Below are 16,285 nucleotides of genomic sequence, written 5' to 3' on the forward strand. Positions count from 1 at the left end.
TTGGGCCCGTCTGGCCTTCTGCTGGGGCGGGAGGGGACAGCATCGACCCGCCCGGCTGTAGGGGCGGAGGGGGACGGGGACCTGCCTCACGGAAAGGCTCCGGGTTGGCAGCCCGGCTGTTCTCTGGTATTACAGCGTGCTGTGGAAGAAGGCCAAAGAAATGGCTCTGAGAAGTATTTTTGAGTAAAAACCACGAAAGGAGCACGCTTCTTAGTTAAAAATAATAATAATGGCCTTTCTGCTTGCTTTCTTCTCCCATCTTTTAAAAAACAGGCAAAAAACAACCCCCAGGGGGTAAGGAGGAAGCTTCAGCCTTGCTCAATAAGGGAGTTTCTTCTGTCTTCACAGTTGGAACCTTTGCTTTGCCTCGGTTTTTCCTAAATGTAGTGCCAGCAAGGAGGGTTCGCTGTGCCTTGGTTGATGTAAACTGTTGGGATGCTTTTTGCTGTCTCCTCAGTTGTTCATGGGAGTGTTACGGCTAAAACACATAATGTACATTGCGTTATGTGCTGGCTAAGAAAGCCACCTTTTTATTCTAAGCTGTTATTTGTTAGGGTCGTTTTGTTCCCAGGCCGTTTACAGGTCTAAGTCAAAATACGTGTCTTGCCTTCTTCCCATTCCCCGATTTATAAGCTCACTGGGGACAATGGCCAGAGTTTAAAAAAAGCCAGTTGGCGTTGTGAGAGTCTCTACAGTATGCCTGCGTGCAAGTAATTCAGTTTTTCACGGTGCATAACAAATGCACATGCAGCTGTGCCCATGACAAAAGGGCTGTGCAGATGTGTAAGGAGTAGCTTTATACCACTTCTTACCGCCTGTAAAAACTGCTATAGAGGGATGTATTTTCTAACTAATGATTATGAGCTTGAGCTGCCATTAATTAGTTCTTTATCTGTGAGAATTACTTCTGCTGTGGACCATTGTGCTCATATTTCTATATGAAAAGATGGAGACTGGGGTTCAGCCTTAAGCCCACTGAAACAAATAATATATAACAATGTATTTTAAATGTCATTTAAAACACTAAAAGTGTGAAAAAATGACAGCAAGAAAGGGGTAGGTTTTGATGAGCAGCAAAGGCTATACATAAATGTGTCACTGTAAAAAGGAAATTGTTGGGGGGAACATCAGATATGAAGTTCACGTGTAAGCTTTGTTGAAGATCTGGCATACAAGTAGTATAACGTTTTCCTTTTTGTTTTTAAGGCATTTTGTGAAACTACTTACAAGAGCACGTGGCATACACTGTTAAAAGAAGCGGTAGAGCAGTTTGGCCTGTTACAGAATTATGGTTCGACTAACGATGGACCTAATTGCTAAAAGCGTCAGTCACAAGCATCGCAGTGAAGAGGACTTGAGGGAGTATCTGCGAAAAATAACTCATCTGAATTTATCAGATAAAAATATAGATGCAATTGTGAGATTCAGTTTTCTGTATTCCTTTTAACCTGACTACTCGAATGTTATGTAGTTACTGTTACGATGAGTTGTTTATAGCTGAGGAGACAAACAAGCAAAGCCAAGTTTCTGGTTTGGAAGAGTTATATTACATTTTAACATTTATATTGACTTGCCACTAAGCCTTAATACTACATCTGTTTGGAAACGTGTTTCAGCATTCGCTGCTGTTATCGTGTGGAGCACTACTTGCACATACAGGTGTTGAAATGGGGATTTTAAATGCGTGTGCATTTGAAATGTGAAAATAATCTGTCACCTGTACCTTTTCATGTAAAACATCAAAGCGGGTGTCTGTAACTCCCAACAGTCTGCAGGGCTTCTCGTTATTGACCTGACACTTTTTTCTTTATGTGGCCAAAACCTTTTTGAAGTATTTTACGTACCTGACACTGTGGAAATGTGTATCATCTGTGTAGCAGACATGAATGGTATTATCAGTATACAACTATTTGTCATTAATTAATTAAAATAGAAAAATCTATGTAAACAATTACACAAGAGAAATTAAGTGTGAAAGCTAAGAATTTTTTTTCAGTAATTCACAGAGCTATTATAGAAATTCGCAGCAACAACAACAAAAAAAAACCCAAAACAATTTGCTATTTTGATTATTTTGTACAGTTGCTACATTGCAAAGGAGCTTTCAGAAAGTCACCAGAATAGAAATGGCAACTCCACTTTCTTGGCTCTTTAGACACCTAAGAAAGAGAGTATTTCAAGTTAATCTTTTAGACCTGACACTTTTCCTATAGAATATAGCTAGGCTATTGCCACTGAATCAGTAGCTGTAAGGCTTTGGCAGTGGTGCTCTAGCTCTATTGAAATCTAGCTGTACTGTTCCTGGGGACTTTAGGTCTGAGGATAAAGAACAACATTCATATTTTCAGCAACAGTTTGGTTTTTTATTTAAAGACTTGTATTTATTGATGGTTACCTTTATAAAAATGCAAACTGTGGAATAGAAGGTGATGCAAGGAACTAGTAATTTGGCAGATCAGATTTTTTTTTTTTAAGGAAGCAGTAATGATATTACGTACTATTAAGTGCAACAGTTATTCTCGTTAATGCCATATTTTTCTAGTCTTGGGAATTTTACAAAGAGTTGTTAACTTGCAGCACAATTTTTTCAATCTATCTGTGATTTATTCCTTAGATTTCAGAGGAAGTCTGAGAAAGGAAAGGGGAGTTCAGGAACAGGATATAAGCCAAGTGAGGTTAACAAATTTGGACTAGTGTAGTCGCTTTTTCAAATTAGTCAGGTTAAAATATACTTTTTTTTTTTAATTGCTTCCTGAGGTTTATTCATGTTAAAAATAATCCATGACCCTTTTATTTTCAAAGACTAAACCTGTAAACTTAACCCAGTCCTTCTTCCTTTGAGTTTAATAATAGGAAATTGATACAGGTTTCAGTAAGTCCTGAGTTAATTCAAATCCCCTCAAGATACTGAGCCCATTTTGAATAACTGAGTTGTTGTGTATGGTGGATTTCTGCTTTAAAAGTGTGATTTCAGTCAAGAAAATTAACTGGCTTGTTCTAAGTGAGCAGACCCATGCAAGCGAATGGGTTTATTCCACCTGCTCCTAGGAATGTGCACAGCCTTAGTGAGTTACTAATTAAATCAGCTCGTTTGATTAGGACTGGGTCATCAGATGCCATGGTGTTTTACAGAAACCCCCATAAGAACATGTGGCCTTTTAGTTATTTAAGAACACACATTCAAAGAAACTTCACATTTGAGTAGAATCTTAGACTCGGAAATGTATTAAAAAACATCGAAGTGCAAGTTTTTGTATAAATCAGTATTCCTTTGCCAAGAACTGATTTGCATTGCATCACTGAGGTTTGATGGAGATAACTACACTAACAATTGTGCTTTTCTGAAATCCACCCCATGAAGGCAAAGAAGGGAATCGCATCACAGGATGTCATGATGATGGCTGTAGTCCTCAGCTTGTGTACAGCAGAATAGTAATGACAGATTTCAGCCTTAAATCTGACGATTACTGATACTAACTCAGTTTTCTAGGAAAAAATAGTTGTAAAAAGTGTTTGTTAAAGGTGAAAATGTATAAAGCTTGCAGCAGAACTTAAATACAAAGCCAATCAACCAACAGCTTCCAGAAGCCGGCAGTGAGTGAACTCTCTGTAACATTAATTTGCTATTGTTTATTTCAGGGTGACCTCTCTTTGTGTAAAAACCTTAGAGTTCTGTATTTATATGATAACCAAATCAGTCAAATCCAGAACTTGGACTTTGCTTCAAATATAACGCACCTTTACCTTCAGAACAATCATATTACATGTATAGAAAATCTCTCATCGCTGAAAAACCTTGAAAAACTGTAAGTTGAAAGTAATGTATTTATTTTATCAGTAAAAGAATAATTATTACAATAAGAAATTTAAAAAATTATGTAGCCATTAAGGTCCTTTCAGCTCTTAAATTTTACTTTTCAAATAAAAGTAATTGCTTGTGATTTTTTTAAGTGTTTTATGATAAGTAATGACAGATCATCAGTATATTTATTTGCATTCAATTTTTTTTTTTTTCCAGCCATTTAATAATAATGATAGTAGCAATATGTAAAGCCTCTAAAAAAACTTCGGGTGTGTGAGCTGTATGTTCGACTCACATGCTAGGTCATTTTTTTCTATTATAATTCCAGGTATTATTAATTTTAAAATTGTGGGTGTGTTTTCATATGTTGAGTCCATGTGTTCCCTTTTACTTTCAAAGAATATTAAAACTATTTTGTGTTCTATTCTGCAGGTATTTGGGGGGCAACTGCATCACTGTAGTAGAGGGTTTGGATAAATTAGAAGAAATAAGGGAGCTACATATTGAAAGTCAACACCTCCCTCTTGGTGAAAAGCTTCTGTTTGATCCAAGATCTCTTAGGTCCCTGGCAGTAAGTACATTTCGAGAATTTCAGTGAACCATTCACCAGTAGATCAGTATTTTTAAGAAGAGAAGTCATTAGGACTTGCTCAGTGTGTGTTTTCTGCATATTGGTGGCATTCTTTCAAATTCCACCAAGGGACTCCCATCCCAGTTCTCATATAAGCACGGAGTCCAGCAAGATTCTACTTCATCATTTATTTTTCTATGAAGGATGGAAATGAGAATAAAGAGAGGAAGTAAGGAACAGATGCCCTGTGCCAACAAAATGTGAATAAACTAAAAAAGGGGTAGGAATTCATCACAGTTGGTTATCTTAGTCTACTTAGTTTGTAGTGATAGTCTGATTAGTTTGTTGATACTTCTCTGATTTGATTGTTACATTAGTTAATTTACTGCCTCTTGTATTTCTCTAGAGAATGCAATGGCAAAAGAGAAGGTGCAAACTGCTTTTTTTCCCCATAGTAAGAGAATAGTATTCCGTTTTAGTCCTCCCGTTTTCTACGTTGTGGTGTGTCAAGATTTCAGCCTATTCAGCTTTTGAAGTTTGCTTTCAGCATGTTAATTGCTCAGTAAACATCAAATGTATTTATTGCTGAAGTGGTTAAAAAAGAGTAGGCTTTATTTACTAATGGATGTAGTTTTATACTAAAAATACTCATGTTGCTGTATCTCCCAAAGCATAGTTTGGGCTTGATGAGCTTTTTTGTGAAGATGAGGAACTCACTGATAAGTAAGTTCTTTGGTTCGTGTGTATATCGTAAACATTTGACCTAGCTCTAATTCTTGTTGTTTTGAGATGAAGTAATCCAAGACAGGTATTGTCATTTTCCTCTAATAAAAATGAGCCATTCCTGTGACAGTGCTTTTACTTTGTTCCTTCTGTATTGGAGAAATTATGAAAGTAGAGGGAGGTTACAGAGCTATAATCTTCCCAGGGTAACTCATTTCGTTCAGTGTTTTTCAGCATCCTGGCCTAAAGTCACTAGCATTTTGTTTGTCTTAGCTTTTGTTTAAGGTATTCTGGTGTGGGGTGTTTTTTGTTGTTGGTTGGTTTAGGTTTTTAAGAAACACTTTACATTCTTGACCTACATATGAAAACATTACATTTTTATCCTTCGAGTGCTAAGTGTTTCTTCCCTCTTCAACGCATCACTTTGTTCATAGAATCATAGAATCATAGAATGGTTAGGGTTGGAAGGGACCTTAAAGACCATCTAGTTCCAACCCCCCTGCCATGGGCAGGGACACCTTCCACTAGACCAGGTTCCTCTAAGCCACATCCAGTCTGGCCTTGAACACTTCCAGGGATGGGGCATCCACAACATCTCTGGGCAACCTGTTCCAGTGCCTCACTACCCTCTCTGTGAAGAATTTCTTCCTGACATCTAATGTTGTTGTTGTTGTTGTCTGTTTTGGCTCTTAATGCTGTCAGAGATGAAAGAGCCAAAAACATAGGGCCCTATAGCTCTTTGTACCACGAGCAGATGTTTTTATGATGAGTGTCAGTATCATGAATCTTTTGACTGGGAAGATAAAGTTTACGCAGCGTGTGTCAGGATGATAGTGGCAATTTCTGCCTGCAGCGTAGATCTTGGTCACATTTTAGAAGGGGGTTACATATCCTGGATACACTGCTGAAACAGACATTTTCTAACAAATGGTGAATTTCATATCTGGTATAATTCTAAACTCTCTGTATTAGGGTCCCTTTTTCATCTTTTAGAGATACAAGTTTCTTGTTCCTTTTACGTGAAACTGCATTAAGGACTTCATGCAAAGATCTGTCTAACTATGGACTCTTGCGAAAGGCAAAGTGACTCACTAGTGTTCTAAAGAAGGGACAAGGAGTAGAGATACGTACACAGGGAAGTCTGTGGGATGGAGTCTGAGAGAAAAGGAGCATAGTCCGGTTGTTCACTGAGACTGTGTGTGTATCAGATAGGATTTCAGCTCTGTGCAGTTCGGATGTAACCTTGGAAAAGGCAGTCAAGTTCTGTGTCCGTTACCAACTTCAAACACAGAGTTAGTAGCACTTGCAGAACTGTAAAGCATTTGAACACATTCAGACAAAACAAAAAAGGCTGTATTTGCTAAGAATTTCTGAAATAGTTGAGAAAGAAACTTACCTTGGCTTGACTTAAAAACCAAAATAAACAGCATTTTAGTACGAGGTGCAAAGCCAACATGAAACAACATGTGAGGTATGTGATAGTTGTGTTTGCTTGTTTCTGCTTCATATACTTGTTCTTCCTTTACGATAATTTTCTGTAAGAATTTACCACTCGACTCATGCATGGCATGAAAAAAAATAATTTTGTTTTTCTGCTTTTCTTCCTACAGAAATCTTTGTCTGTGTTGAACATCAGCGGTAACAATATTGATGAATTAGAAGATCTGGCAGTTTTGGAAAATCTTTCTTATCTTAGAGCAGTTGACAATCAGCTTCAACACATGAAGGTATAAATAGATATATATCTGTTCTGTTTAGTATGGGTGAGAATAAAATAGTCAAAATCATCTTTAGCACTAAAAAGATGAGTAAAAATAAACTTTATTTCTACAGTTACTGAACCTCTGACTTCCCAAGCTTGCTCTCTCGTCTCATCCAAAAATCTCATTGAGGTTAAAACCAGAGAATTGTTTATCAAGGATGTCCAAATGTCCTTAATCCTACATAAAGTGGCAATTGTGCATCTGTCCGCTGAGTAGTACATGCACAGAGGTTATAACTGTGATATAATACGTCCAAAATGTAGAGCTAGTCTGTATGTTTTGGCCATCTGAATGACTATCAGTAGCTTAATTTGCTAAAATGAGGTGGCCGTTGTTTGTTAATTAACTTTGTTTTAATTCTCTGTTTCAATGTAAATAAAAGCCACTTCTTGGCTGCCAGACCATATAGCTGATTTTGCAGCCATTCCAACATCAGAATGGCTTTTGACTGTCGTTGCTGGAGTAGCACAAGAATTATTTATCATGAAAGTATACATAGAATTTCTTTCATAAATTTCTGCTAAGGAAAGACATGTCTTCATAACAAGAGCTCTAACTTCCACAGCAGCAGTTAAAACAAATGAAATAGAAGTGGTTTTGCTCTTCCTTTTGCAGCACTGAATGTGGTTCACACAGAATATTCTAGACTTACGAATTCCAGCCTATTTTCTCAAAAAGAAACAGGAGTATTGACCTTGTAACTTGTCATTATTTTCATAAGTTAGGGTGTCTTCTACTTCTTGACATGAGGAGGACTTCAAAAATAATTTTAGCGTCATGATAGTAACATCAAATTTCATATTGAATGGTATGCTGACACCATCATTGCACAGTGGAGGAAAGGAACAAACTTCATGAATGACTTAATAAACACTGTTTTCATTTAATGTAAAGCATAGGCATTAGTGTTCTGGGTTTAAAAAAAATAAAACTAAAGTGAGTTGGCTTAAAACAACTCAAATCATGAAGAAAAGGCCTTGATTAAAATAAACTCTTTTGTTACTGGGTTGCATATACATTATATTTCTTTAGAAAAGTTTGCCTTCATCAATTAGTAATTATTTAAATGACTATTCTTACTACTTTTTAGAACACTTAATGTCTTTTGTCTTAACTTGGGCAGTTCTTTTTACTAATAAGGAGATTCCAATACTTTGTATGCAAATTTAGCAATTATCTAGGTCAATATACTATATTTGGACTCTTATTTTTTTTACATTTTAACACTTTAAAATGTTGAATTATGCATTTCTTTTTCACTGAAGGATTGTTAACGTATTGTGTTTCAAGTTGTGTTTCTGGCTGGCAGCTGTGATTGAATTCATATAGAAATATAATTTATGTAGGCTTTTGCTGGGTAATTAAAACCATATTGAATGTGTTGGTTACATCAAAATAGCGGTAAGCTTTTTTAAATAGATAGCGTCTCCAAAGCTTCCCTTTTGAAAAGGATTCTTTTTGTAATGTAAACAGATAGCAGTGATTTTTTTTCTTTTTTATAAATACAAGAGACTTCAGTTGTGATGATCTTAAGAATGTCTTAGCCAAATAATTATTATTATTAATCATTGCTGTCGTGACAATGATCAAGAATCATTGTTTTTGAGAATGAGAATGCTAGCTCAGAGGCTGTGTTTTCAGCATCTCAGAGTTAAAAACAGTATCTTCTGAAACAGAATAAGGAGAGGAAGAAAGCTTGCATTATTCAGTAAATGTGTATAAATTATTTAATCAGTATTAAATGTCATTATTGCATCATCAGGAAGACAAGAGTTAATACTTATGCAAATCAATTAGACATTTCAATTTCCGTATTATATGGTCATAACTTTTGAGAAATTCCATGGTTAGCATTTGAGTTAGCTGCTGCTGCTGTTACCAGTTACACTCGGATCAAGTTCTGGTACATTTTGAAAGTGACTGTCCTGTATGTGTTTTCTAAACAACCTCCCAAGTTTTGAAAATACGGAGGGTATTTCTATTCATATCCTTGCATGCCTGTAAAATGAACGACCATATTGCATGTGTCTGACATAGTGTAATGCAGCTGGAGATCCAACCTTGCAGCTGTAATTACTCTGTTTTAGAGATTATATTTTAGTAGGCTCTAGTTATCACTAATATAAATTCATATTTAAATTAAAATAAAATGTTGAAAAAACAGTAGGCTATGCAAAATATATGGAAAAAATGGCAGGTTTAGCTCTGTTTAAGAGGCTTTAACTTACAGTGAACATCTCGCAGGAGAACGATCTTACATGTCCACTAACTGTTCAAAAAAAAAAAATAGCTGAGGGAGTTTTTGAGTAGGTTTTGGTTGTTTTCTTTTTTTCATCCCTGAATTTCATGATTCCATGGCTTACATTATACTACAACTCTGGTAGCTGAAAGAATTTTAGGGGGTATGCAATTGTACTGCATACACTGAGTTGCCTCTGCTGTCCAAGCTTCTTACAGGCAGCAAAGGCTCTTTCATTCCCACACACGCTGCCTCCATTCTCCTCCCTCTTGCCCCTCTGTTTTCAAAACTCTGAAGTAGACGTCTTTGTCAGACCAAAAGCTCTACATCCCCTGTTTTCCCATCACTGCTATCCACAACATCCCAGGAATGTCTGGCATTGAACAGAGACCGTGGCGGTGCGCTGTGTCAGAGGAGTGTCGGAGGGCTCTGTACCCAGCTCTCCTGCACCCGAAGGGAAGGGAAGCTGTAGCAGAGCCATCGACAGCTGAGCAGGGCTGGCTGACAGCAGTGATCTGGGTAGCAGAGGTAGATGGCAGCAGGAAGAATCTTTGCAAAACAGGGAAATGTGAAATACAATCTTCTCATGTAGACTTTTCTCACTTTTGTATCATTAGTATAATTATTTTAGATCAAACATTTGTCTCATTTTTTTCCCATCATTATAAAAAGCCATACTCACTTACTTTTCAACAATGCCATGTTGATTTCAGCGTAGTTGAAATTTAGGGCTAGTAAATTCCAGCACTTAAGGTTCTGGCTAATTCAGGGCATTGTTAGCATAATTAACAGACATCAAGGCATATGACCTTGTTTCACATGACTGAAGTTTATATAATGCTGTCTGAGCAGTAGACAGAATAAAATTAAGTAATTTTTCTTAATTCATGGAAAATAACTTACTATGACTGGCTACCACACGTAAAAAGCATGTCTTAGTCTAGTTATCAAGAGAATAATTGATTTTAATAGAATTGTCTTTGTTTTCTATTGCTTGTTACTTCATTTATTTATCCTGTCGAGCTTTTCGTTTACTTTAGTCAGGTTCACAAGGACTTCTAGGGTGCAGTATATTTGGGTTGGAATGCTAAGGGAATTTTTTAAAAAAACTATTCCAGTTAAATAACCGACAACTGTTCCCATTTACAAAAAGGCAGAATATTATTTATTTATTAATTACATTAATTTTGAGAAGATTGACTTGTGTGTTTGGATAGGCAACAAAACCATAGCTAGAAATACCTGTAAAAATCTGTATTTTTGAAGTCTTTAATTTATTCAACCTCTGCCCGGTATTGATTGTGACAAGAGGATATCACAAAAGATTAATTCATTCGCTTCAGAATTGAGTCAGGAACAAGAGAAAAATTATGGATTTTTCTCAAATAGATTATGACAGGTAGTCAAAATGGTGACAAATTGCTGTCTGCAGATGTAGTTAGGGCAGTTGGACTAGACGTTTCCGATAAAAACTAGAGCATACTGGTCAAATACCAATTCTTAAATGGCCACCGTTAATTGGCAAGAAGGTTACTGCCAGCACTACAGCTGCCTACCAAGGCACTTGCCCTTCCCCCTCTCCCCCTGCCCCCGATGGAATATAATTTGCTCGTCAGTATTTTGTAGCGGACCTCAAAGTGATAGCATGACATGATCATTTATCAAACGGAGACTGCCCAGAAGAGTGTCTGGTCCCTTTAGTACAGCTTATTGAAAGGCTGGGAAGTGAAAGCACTTTATTAGAGACAGGAAGGCAATGAACAACTAGAGCGTATCGAAAGGGTAATCATATTTCAGCACAGGATTAGTGTGCTCTTAGATAAACATACACTGGAGTAAGCATGTTCTGGGTCATTTATCAAGTAAGTAACAGCTAACAAAAATCTACAGGACTCTTTGTATACATTCGTCAGCGTTAAACTGTATACGTTTTACTTCAGTAATAGACAATTTCGTGTTGCAAAACTGTTACCTGAAAAAAATTCTAGTGAAATCTCGAACACGTTACAGATTTAAATGACAAGGCCTGAATGGGCAGGTAAGAATAAATAAATACACTTGCTAAGTCCTATTGCTTTTTTAATAAGCCTAGCCAACAATATTTTTCACCTGAATTGTTGTGTTTGTGATTAAGCGTTAGCACCTAAACTGGGGTGGTTAGCGTATTGCGATTCTGAGACATGCTGATAAATCTCTGCTGGGTAACACTGGGAGATTTACTGCTATTTCTTCACGTGGACTGGTCCTCAGGGTTTGTTGCACCGTCTGTCACTGTTGCTCCTCACAGAACCCGGCTTTTGCTCTCTGTTTTCCTGAAAAGACATTATCAGAGAACAATAGATGATATCGCCGTCATCATCAATACATGAAAAATTATATGGTTTGGAGGTGTGAGGCTGTACTGCCGCTTCCTCTTCCATGTGATTTTTCTAAACGTGCACTATATAGCCTGTAAAATACTCCCAGGAAGATTTTCTACCAAGGGCATACAGCCAGCAAATACGGAATTCTCCCTGTGTGCGTTACCCAGGTGATACTCAGAATGCGAAGGAGCTGAGCGATACCTACATTGCTAGGTACTTCATTATTGGCATCGAGCTACAAAATTCTACAGACTTTGCAGCTTAGAATCTGCCACATCATGATGAGTAGATTTTTTTCCAAATTATTGCAACTGTGGACCATAAATTCTCTCTCCTCTTGCATTCATACAGATTGGTTTAAATCCCTTCTTAAGCTTCTGACACATATAAGGAAGCGTATCAAGAATGATAGTTAAGTGACATTTTGGAAAGAAGGTATTTCAGAAAGTAGGGGTATCAGAGCAGAAAGGACCGATCTGCTAAGGTTTGCGTCCTTTTAACTTGAATTTATTGTATTTAAAAGACAGAAGAAGTTTTATCTAGGTCATACTGCCCTTGGGTAAGCAGACAGAAACCCAGATGGAGAAAGGTACATTTTAAAAATTTCACTGTTTGGGCCAGTACTATAACTGACCACCCACAGTTATGTAGGGGGGAGATACTGTTTCTCCTGTAAAATGCAGTTTTACGTATAAAAAGAGAGAGGCAGTCTACTGTGGTATGCGTGATTTTTAGCTTTTTTTAGTCTGTCCTTTCTCTGTATTTATTCTTCCACAATTTTTTCAAAATCACATACTGTTACTCTAAGGGCTCTGTGAGACCATGGAGATGCATTAACAGACATTATGTATCGTGCACATTTTTTGGCTGCTAATTCCTCAGCTTTAGGTGCTTTTAAGTGGGATTGTAGTGGTCATTTTCTGTAGCTGGCATAACTGTTTCCTTAAAAATGCAGTGTCTTCCCATTGCATCACCGTTTCTTCTGTGCAATTTTGATATATTCGGGGAATGCTATACACCACTCTATTTGAAAATGCACATTATTAATGTACATATTAATACGCAAATAGCCTCACTGAAGTTATTTCTGTGTGCAGGATTTGTGTCTGGCTGTATAAATCGCGTTGCTGTTGAATTTTTGCTCTGGAGGGGGAAAAATAAGCCCAGTGTTTTGTTCTTGTGTCAACTGCAGGATTTGGATGTTGTATTGAACAAATGGACAAAGCTACGCAGCATGGATCTTACAGGAAACCCCATCTGCCACAAACCGAAGTACAGGGACAGGGTTGTAGTACAGTCACGAACTCTAGGTAAAAAATAAACACAAGCACCAGCCCAGAAACCCACCCATAACACTCACTGGATGTGAAAATAACTGTTACATTAATCGTTCTTGAATGTCACTACCTATGTAAACACAATTACTGTCATATTTATGCCAAATAATGAATTTTTCATCTATGTACAGGTAATGCAGCTAAAACTGCTCATGTAATCAACTGCACGACTCTGTTGCTCAGCTTTTGCTATTAGTAGTATTAACCATTAGTTTTAGTAATTGATGACTAGCGAGATTGTTATAGTAAGACAATAAGTCTTTTCTGTGTTCATATTCCGGATGTTCTGAAACCAATTTTCAAAGATAAGTTTAGTCTACCCCCCTATCAGGCTGTTAGCAGCTGCTTAGGTGTTTTAGTTGTGCAGTTCATACCTTACTGTGGTTTAATTTGTTATGTAACACTTGTCCCTAAAAGCAGTTTACGCTTTTATTATTAATGTATTTGTTAAGATTAACTTTATTGTGATGCAGTTTACATTATTATTTTGAGATAATTTTAGCATAATAGGAAGCAACTTAGTCTTCCATATGCAAGTATTCATACCGTAGAAACAAGTAAAAAAAAAAAATCTGCTCTTTTCTTACAGTTTTGGATGAAGGTGGCAATTATCTTAGAAGTTGTAATTACAAAATTTTAATTTATTTTTTTATGAGAGTACAAAATATTGGCCATTAAGAGAAAGACAAATCGTACCTGCATAATAAAAATAGCAGGGTCTTAGGACAATTCTAATGCAACCCAAATTAGTGGTATTTCATTTGGTCTGACTCAGAAATGCAGATGCAACCAAGCCAACGTAGAGGATAAGCCTTATGGCACCCAAGTGAGTAAGGTTAGCCTTACAGAGCCAAATCTGTCTGTCTTCATGATCAGTAGGATTCCTTGATTGCCAAGCCATGCAGGTTCTCTCTGGCCTTCAATTTTTACATCTATATATAAATCTTGTGTAAGAGCATGCCTTTTCTTCAGAACTTTCTACAAGGTGTTGCATCTTAACTGTATGTGAATATTATATATATTTCCCTTGGAAGTTAGAAAAATAGTAAGTGCCTTGTTTTGTAATTAAGGCATCTCAACTCACTTCTGCAGCTAATTAAAATATGATTTTTTTTTTTCCCAAAAGACCAAAAAAAAAAAATGCGGAGAGCAAATATAGATCAGTAAATGTTACATACAGCTTTGTAAAGTCTTTTTGTTAACTTTGAGTGTCACAGAAAATGTTCTCTTTTCTTTGACAGAATCCCTTGATGGGAAAGAAATTAAAGAAATGGAAAGACAGTTCCTAGTGAATTGGAAAGCCTCCAAAGCTGCCAGGAAACAAAACAAAGAAAGAATGACAAATGAACATGCAGTCTATCTACATTTTTGTAAGCCAACTAATCAATTACTTCATGATTATTTGAAATATTATAGAAACAACAAAATAGCAGCCAGCAGTAAATATACTAGGAATGAGGTTTGTACTGGTGGTGAGACCAAAACACAAAAGTCAAAATTGGACTTTTTCAATATAAAATTTAATTTTAGCATGAGTACCTGTGGTGTTTTTTTCCTCCCATCTCAATTTCCCAGAATTATGGAAAGGAGTAGCTAGTACATTTTGAATGTCTGTAAATATTCATGATTACTTTCCATGTATTTAAAAAAAAAAGGTCTGCGGGATTTTAGAATAAATATGCATGAAGTACATCAGATTTCTAAAATCTGTTTGTTGATGCTTATTTGATCTGTGTAAATTGCCAGTCCTTTTAAAGGCCTTCGCAAAACGCATGTTTCGCAGAAGTAGAAGTTTTAATCTGGAAAGAAAAAGAAGTCTTGGAGGGAAAAAAAGCCTTAAACCTAAAAGAAAAGGCAGCAGGTTCTTGAAGAGGGAAAGCAATTAGTTTTGAAACTCAAGGAAACCCTGAAATAGACTGAGATTTTAAAAAATGATGGGGTAGCGGTGGTGGCTGCTGGAGAGGTGACTGCAGAGTGAAACATAAATGACTAAACAGAATGTCTTGCCATCTTGCAGGATTTGGAAACAGACATTAGACTTCAAATTACTTGAAGTAGTTTGAATAACCATATTTATAAAATAACGTTGGTGGCAGTTAGACTGTTGTTTTCAGAAGATAAACTGAGAGATGTAACTGAGGGAGAGAGCACGTTCTCTGCAGCCTTGCTATCTCAAGTTATTGATTCATGAACTCTCATGGAGATCAGTTATTTTTGAAGGCATGAAGTGAAAAGCACTGAGCCTGGCAGTCTCAGCCCCAAGAAAGTTGCAGTCAGCTTGGTGTTTGGAAGCCATATGTGGACGGCGATGGTTCTGAAAGTAACCTGTCTTCTGAATGACTCCTGATACAAGAAGTCGCTGTGTAATGGAATTTACTCCTTTTCAAATAACACTGCCTGAGTATGAATGCCTGCTTTAATGTTCCTCTTCAGCTGTCTTTGCAGCACTTTCCGTAACGTCATACAAAGTCTTCCATTCTCAGTTGTCAGTTTTGAGGCGTTGTACTCTAAGGCTTCTTACGCTGTTTTTTATAGCAACATATATTGGAATCTGTGATCAATCATACTGAATATTAAAATAGATATGGTTTGACTTGGAATACTGAATTAACCCTTTTTTCTTTGTTTTCTGCAGCTGACTTCGAAACACCTTATTCTAGTCTTCCCTTTCACTACAGTCCATCTGTGAAAGAAAAACCCAATCCTTTAGTTTTGTCTAAGCTGCACAAAGTTGAAAGAAAACCTCTGCCAAGAATCCTGGGGAAAAAATAAGTCGGATGAAAATGCAGGTATGTTCCTCAGACATCTTCCTCTTAGTTCTGTTGGTTATTGCTTGTACAGCTCCTACTGAATCAGTTGGAAAACGGGTACGTGAAGGTAGAATTTCATCTGAAATTTGTTTCAGGGTTATTTAACCACACCATGTTTGTTGTCTTTATATCTTTGAAAGACAGGATTTCAGTTCCTGTCTATAATCAGCAGACTAGCTGAAAGTAGTAACCACTCTGGTGTTACTAGTTTCTGTCACATGCATTTGATCGTAATCTTCCACAAAGGTAAAATAATATAGAAGTTAATTCTTGGAAGTACAGTTACTGTCAACAACACTGGTGAAGGTGGATTCCATGCACACAGTAATATGCAGAAGGAGAAACAATCACTTTTCATCATTTTAGCTGATTTCTATTAGCCATGTTCCAGTGTATTACATACTGTACATACTTGATTAGCATTTTCCCGTAGCATCAGCTCAAGACCGTCAAGATCAAGAAAGAAAATCCGATGTCTGTGCCTTACAGGCATTTAGACATTAGATGAATTTAAGCAATTCAATGTTTAGCATATGTATTCCTTACCTACATAAGCAGCCTTGGGAACTCTTTCTGGAAATAAAATCTGCTCGTAGAGTTTTGCAGTTTGGAACTTGTAGGTTTTTTCCAGTTTTACCTGTAGTAATAGCTTAGTTCAGAATTTGGGACGTAATGTC

At 36.8% G+C, this 16,285-nt stretch overlaps 1 protein-coding gene across 1 annotated transcript; it reads left to right on the forward strand.

The window, feature by feature from the left end:
* Positions 1 to 1,248: 1,248 nt before the first annotated feature.
* On the forward strand, positions 1,249 to 15,570 carry PPP1R42 (protein phosphatase 1, regulatory subunit 42). The gene is made up of 7 exons (XM_010159192.1): positions 1,249 to 1,417; positions 3,640 to 3,806; positions 4,235 to 4,373; positions 6,707 to 6,823; positions 12,654 to 12,771; positions 14,040 to 14,168; positions 15,434 to 15,570. The coding sequence occupies exons 1-7, from the start codon at positions 1,289 to 1,291 to the stop codon at positions 15,568 to 15,570; spliced, it is 936 nt and encodes a 311-aa protein (XP_010157494.1). The 5' UTR covers positions 1,249 to 1,288.
* Positions 15,571 to 16,285: the final 715 nt, after the last annotated feature.

Source organism: Eurypyga helias, unplaced genomic scaffold, assembly GCF_000690775.1.
Source record: "Eurypyga helias isolate BGI_N326 unplaced genomic scaffold, ASM69077v1 scaffold7799, whole genome shotgun sequence".
Classification (NCBI taxonomy): Eukaryota; Metazoa; Chordata; class Aves; order Eurypygiformes; family Eurypygidae; genus Eurypyga; species Eurypyga helias.

Bases quoted from the DNA above. Each gene is read 5' to 3' on its own strand.
- PPP1R42 (XM_010159192.1), top strand. From the start codon at position 1,289: ATGGTTCGACTAACGATGGACCTAATTGCTAAAAGCGTCAGTCACAAG. The intron at 6,824-12,653 runs GTATAAATAGAT...TGTCAACTGCAG, and splicing joins ATCAGCTTCAACACATGAAG to GATTTGGATGTTGTATTGAA. The intron at 12,772-14,039 runs GTAAAAAATAAA...TTTCTTTGACAG, and splicing joins AGTACAGTCACGAACTCTAG to AATCCCTTGATGGGAAAGAA.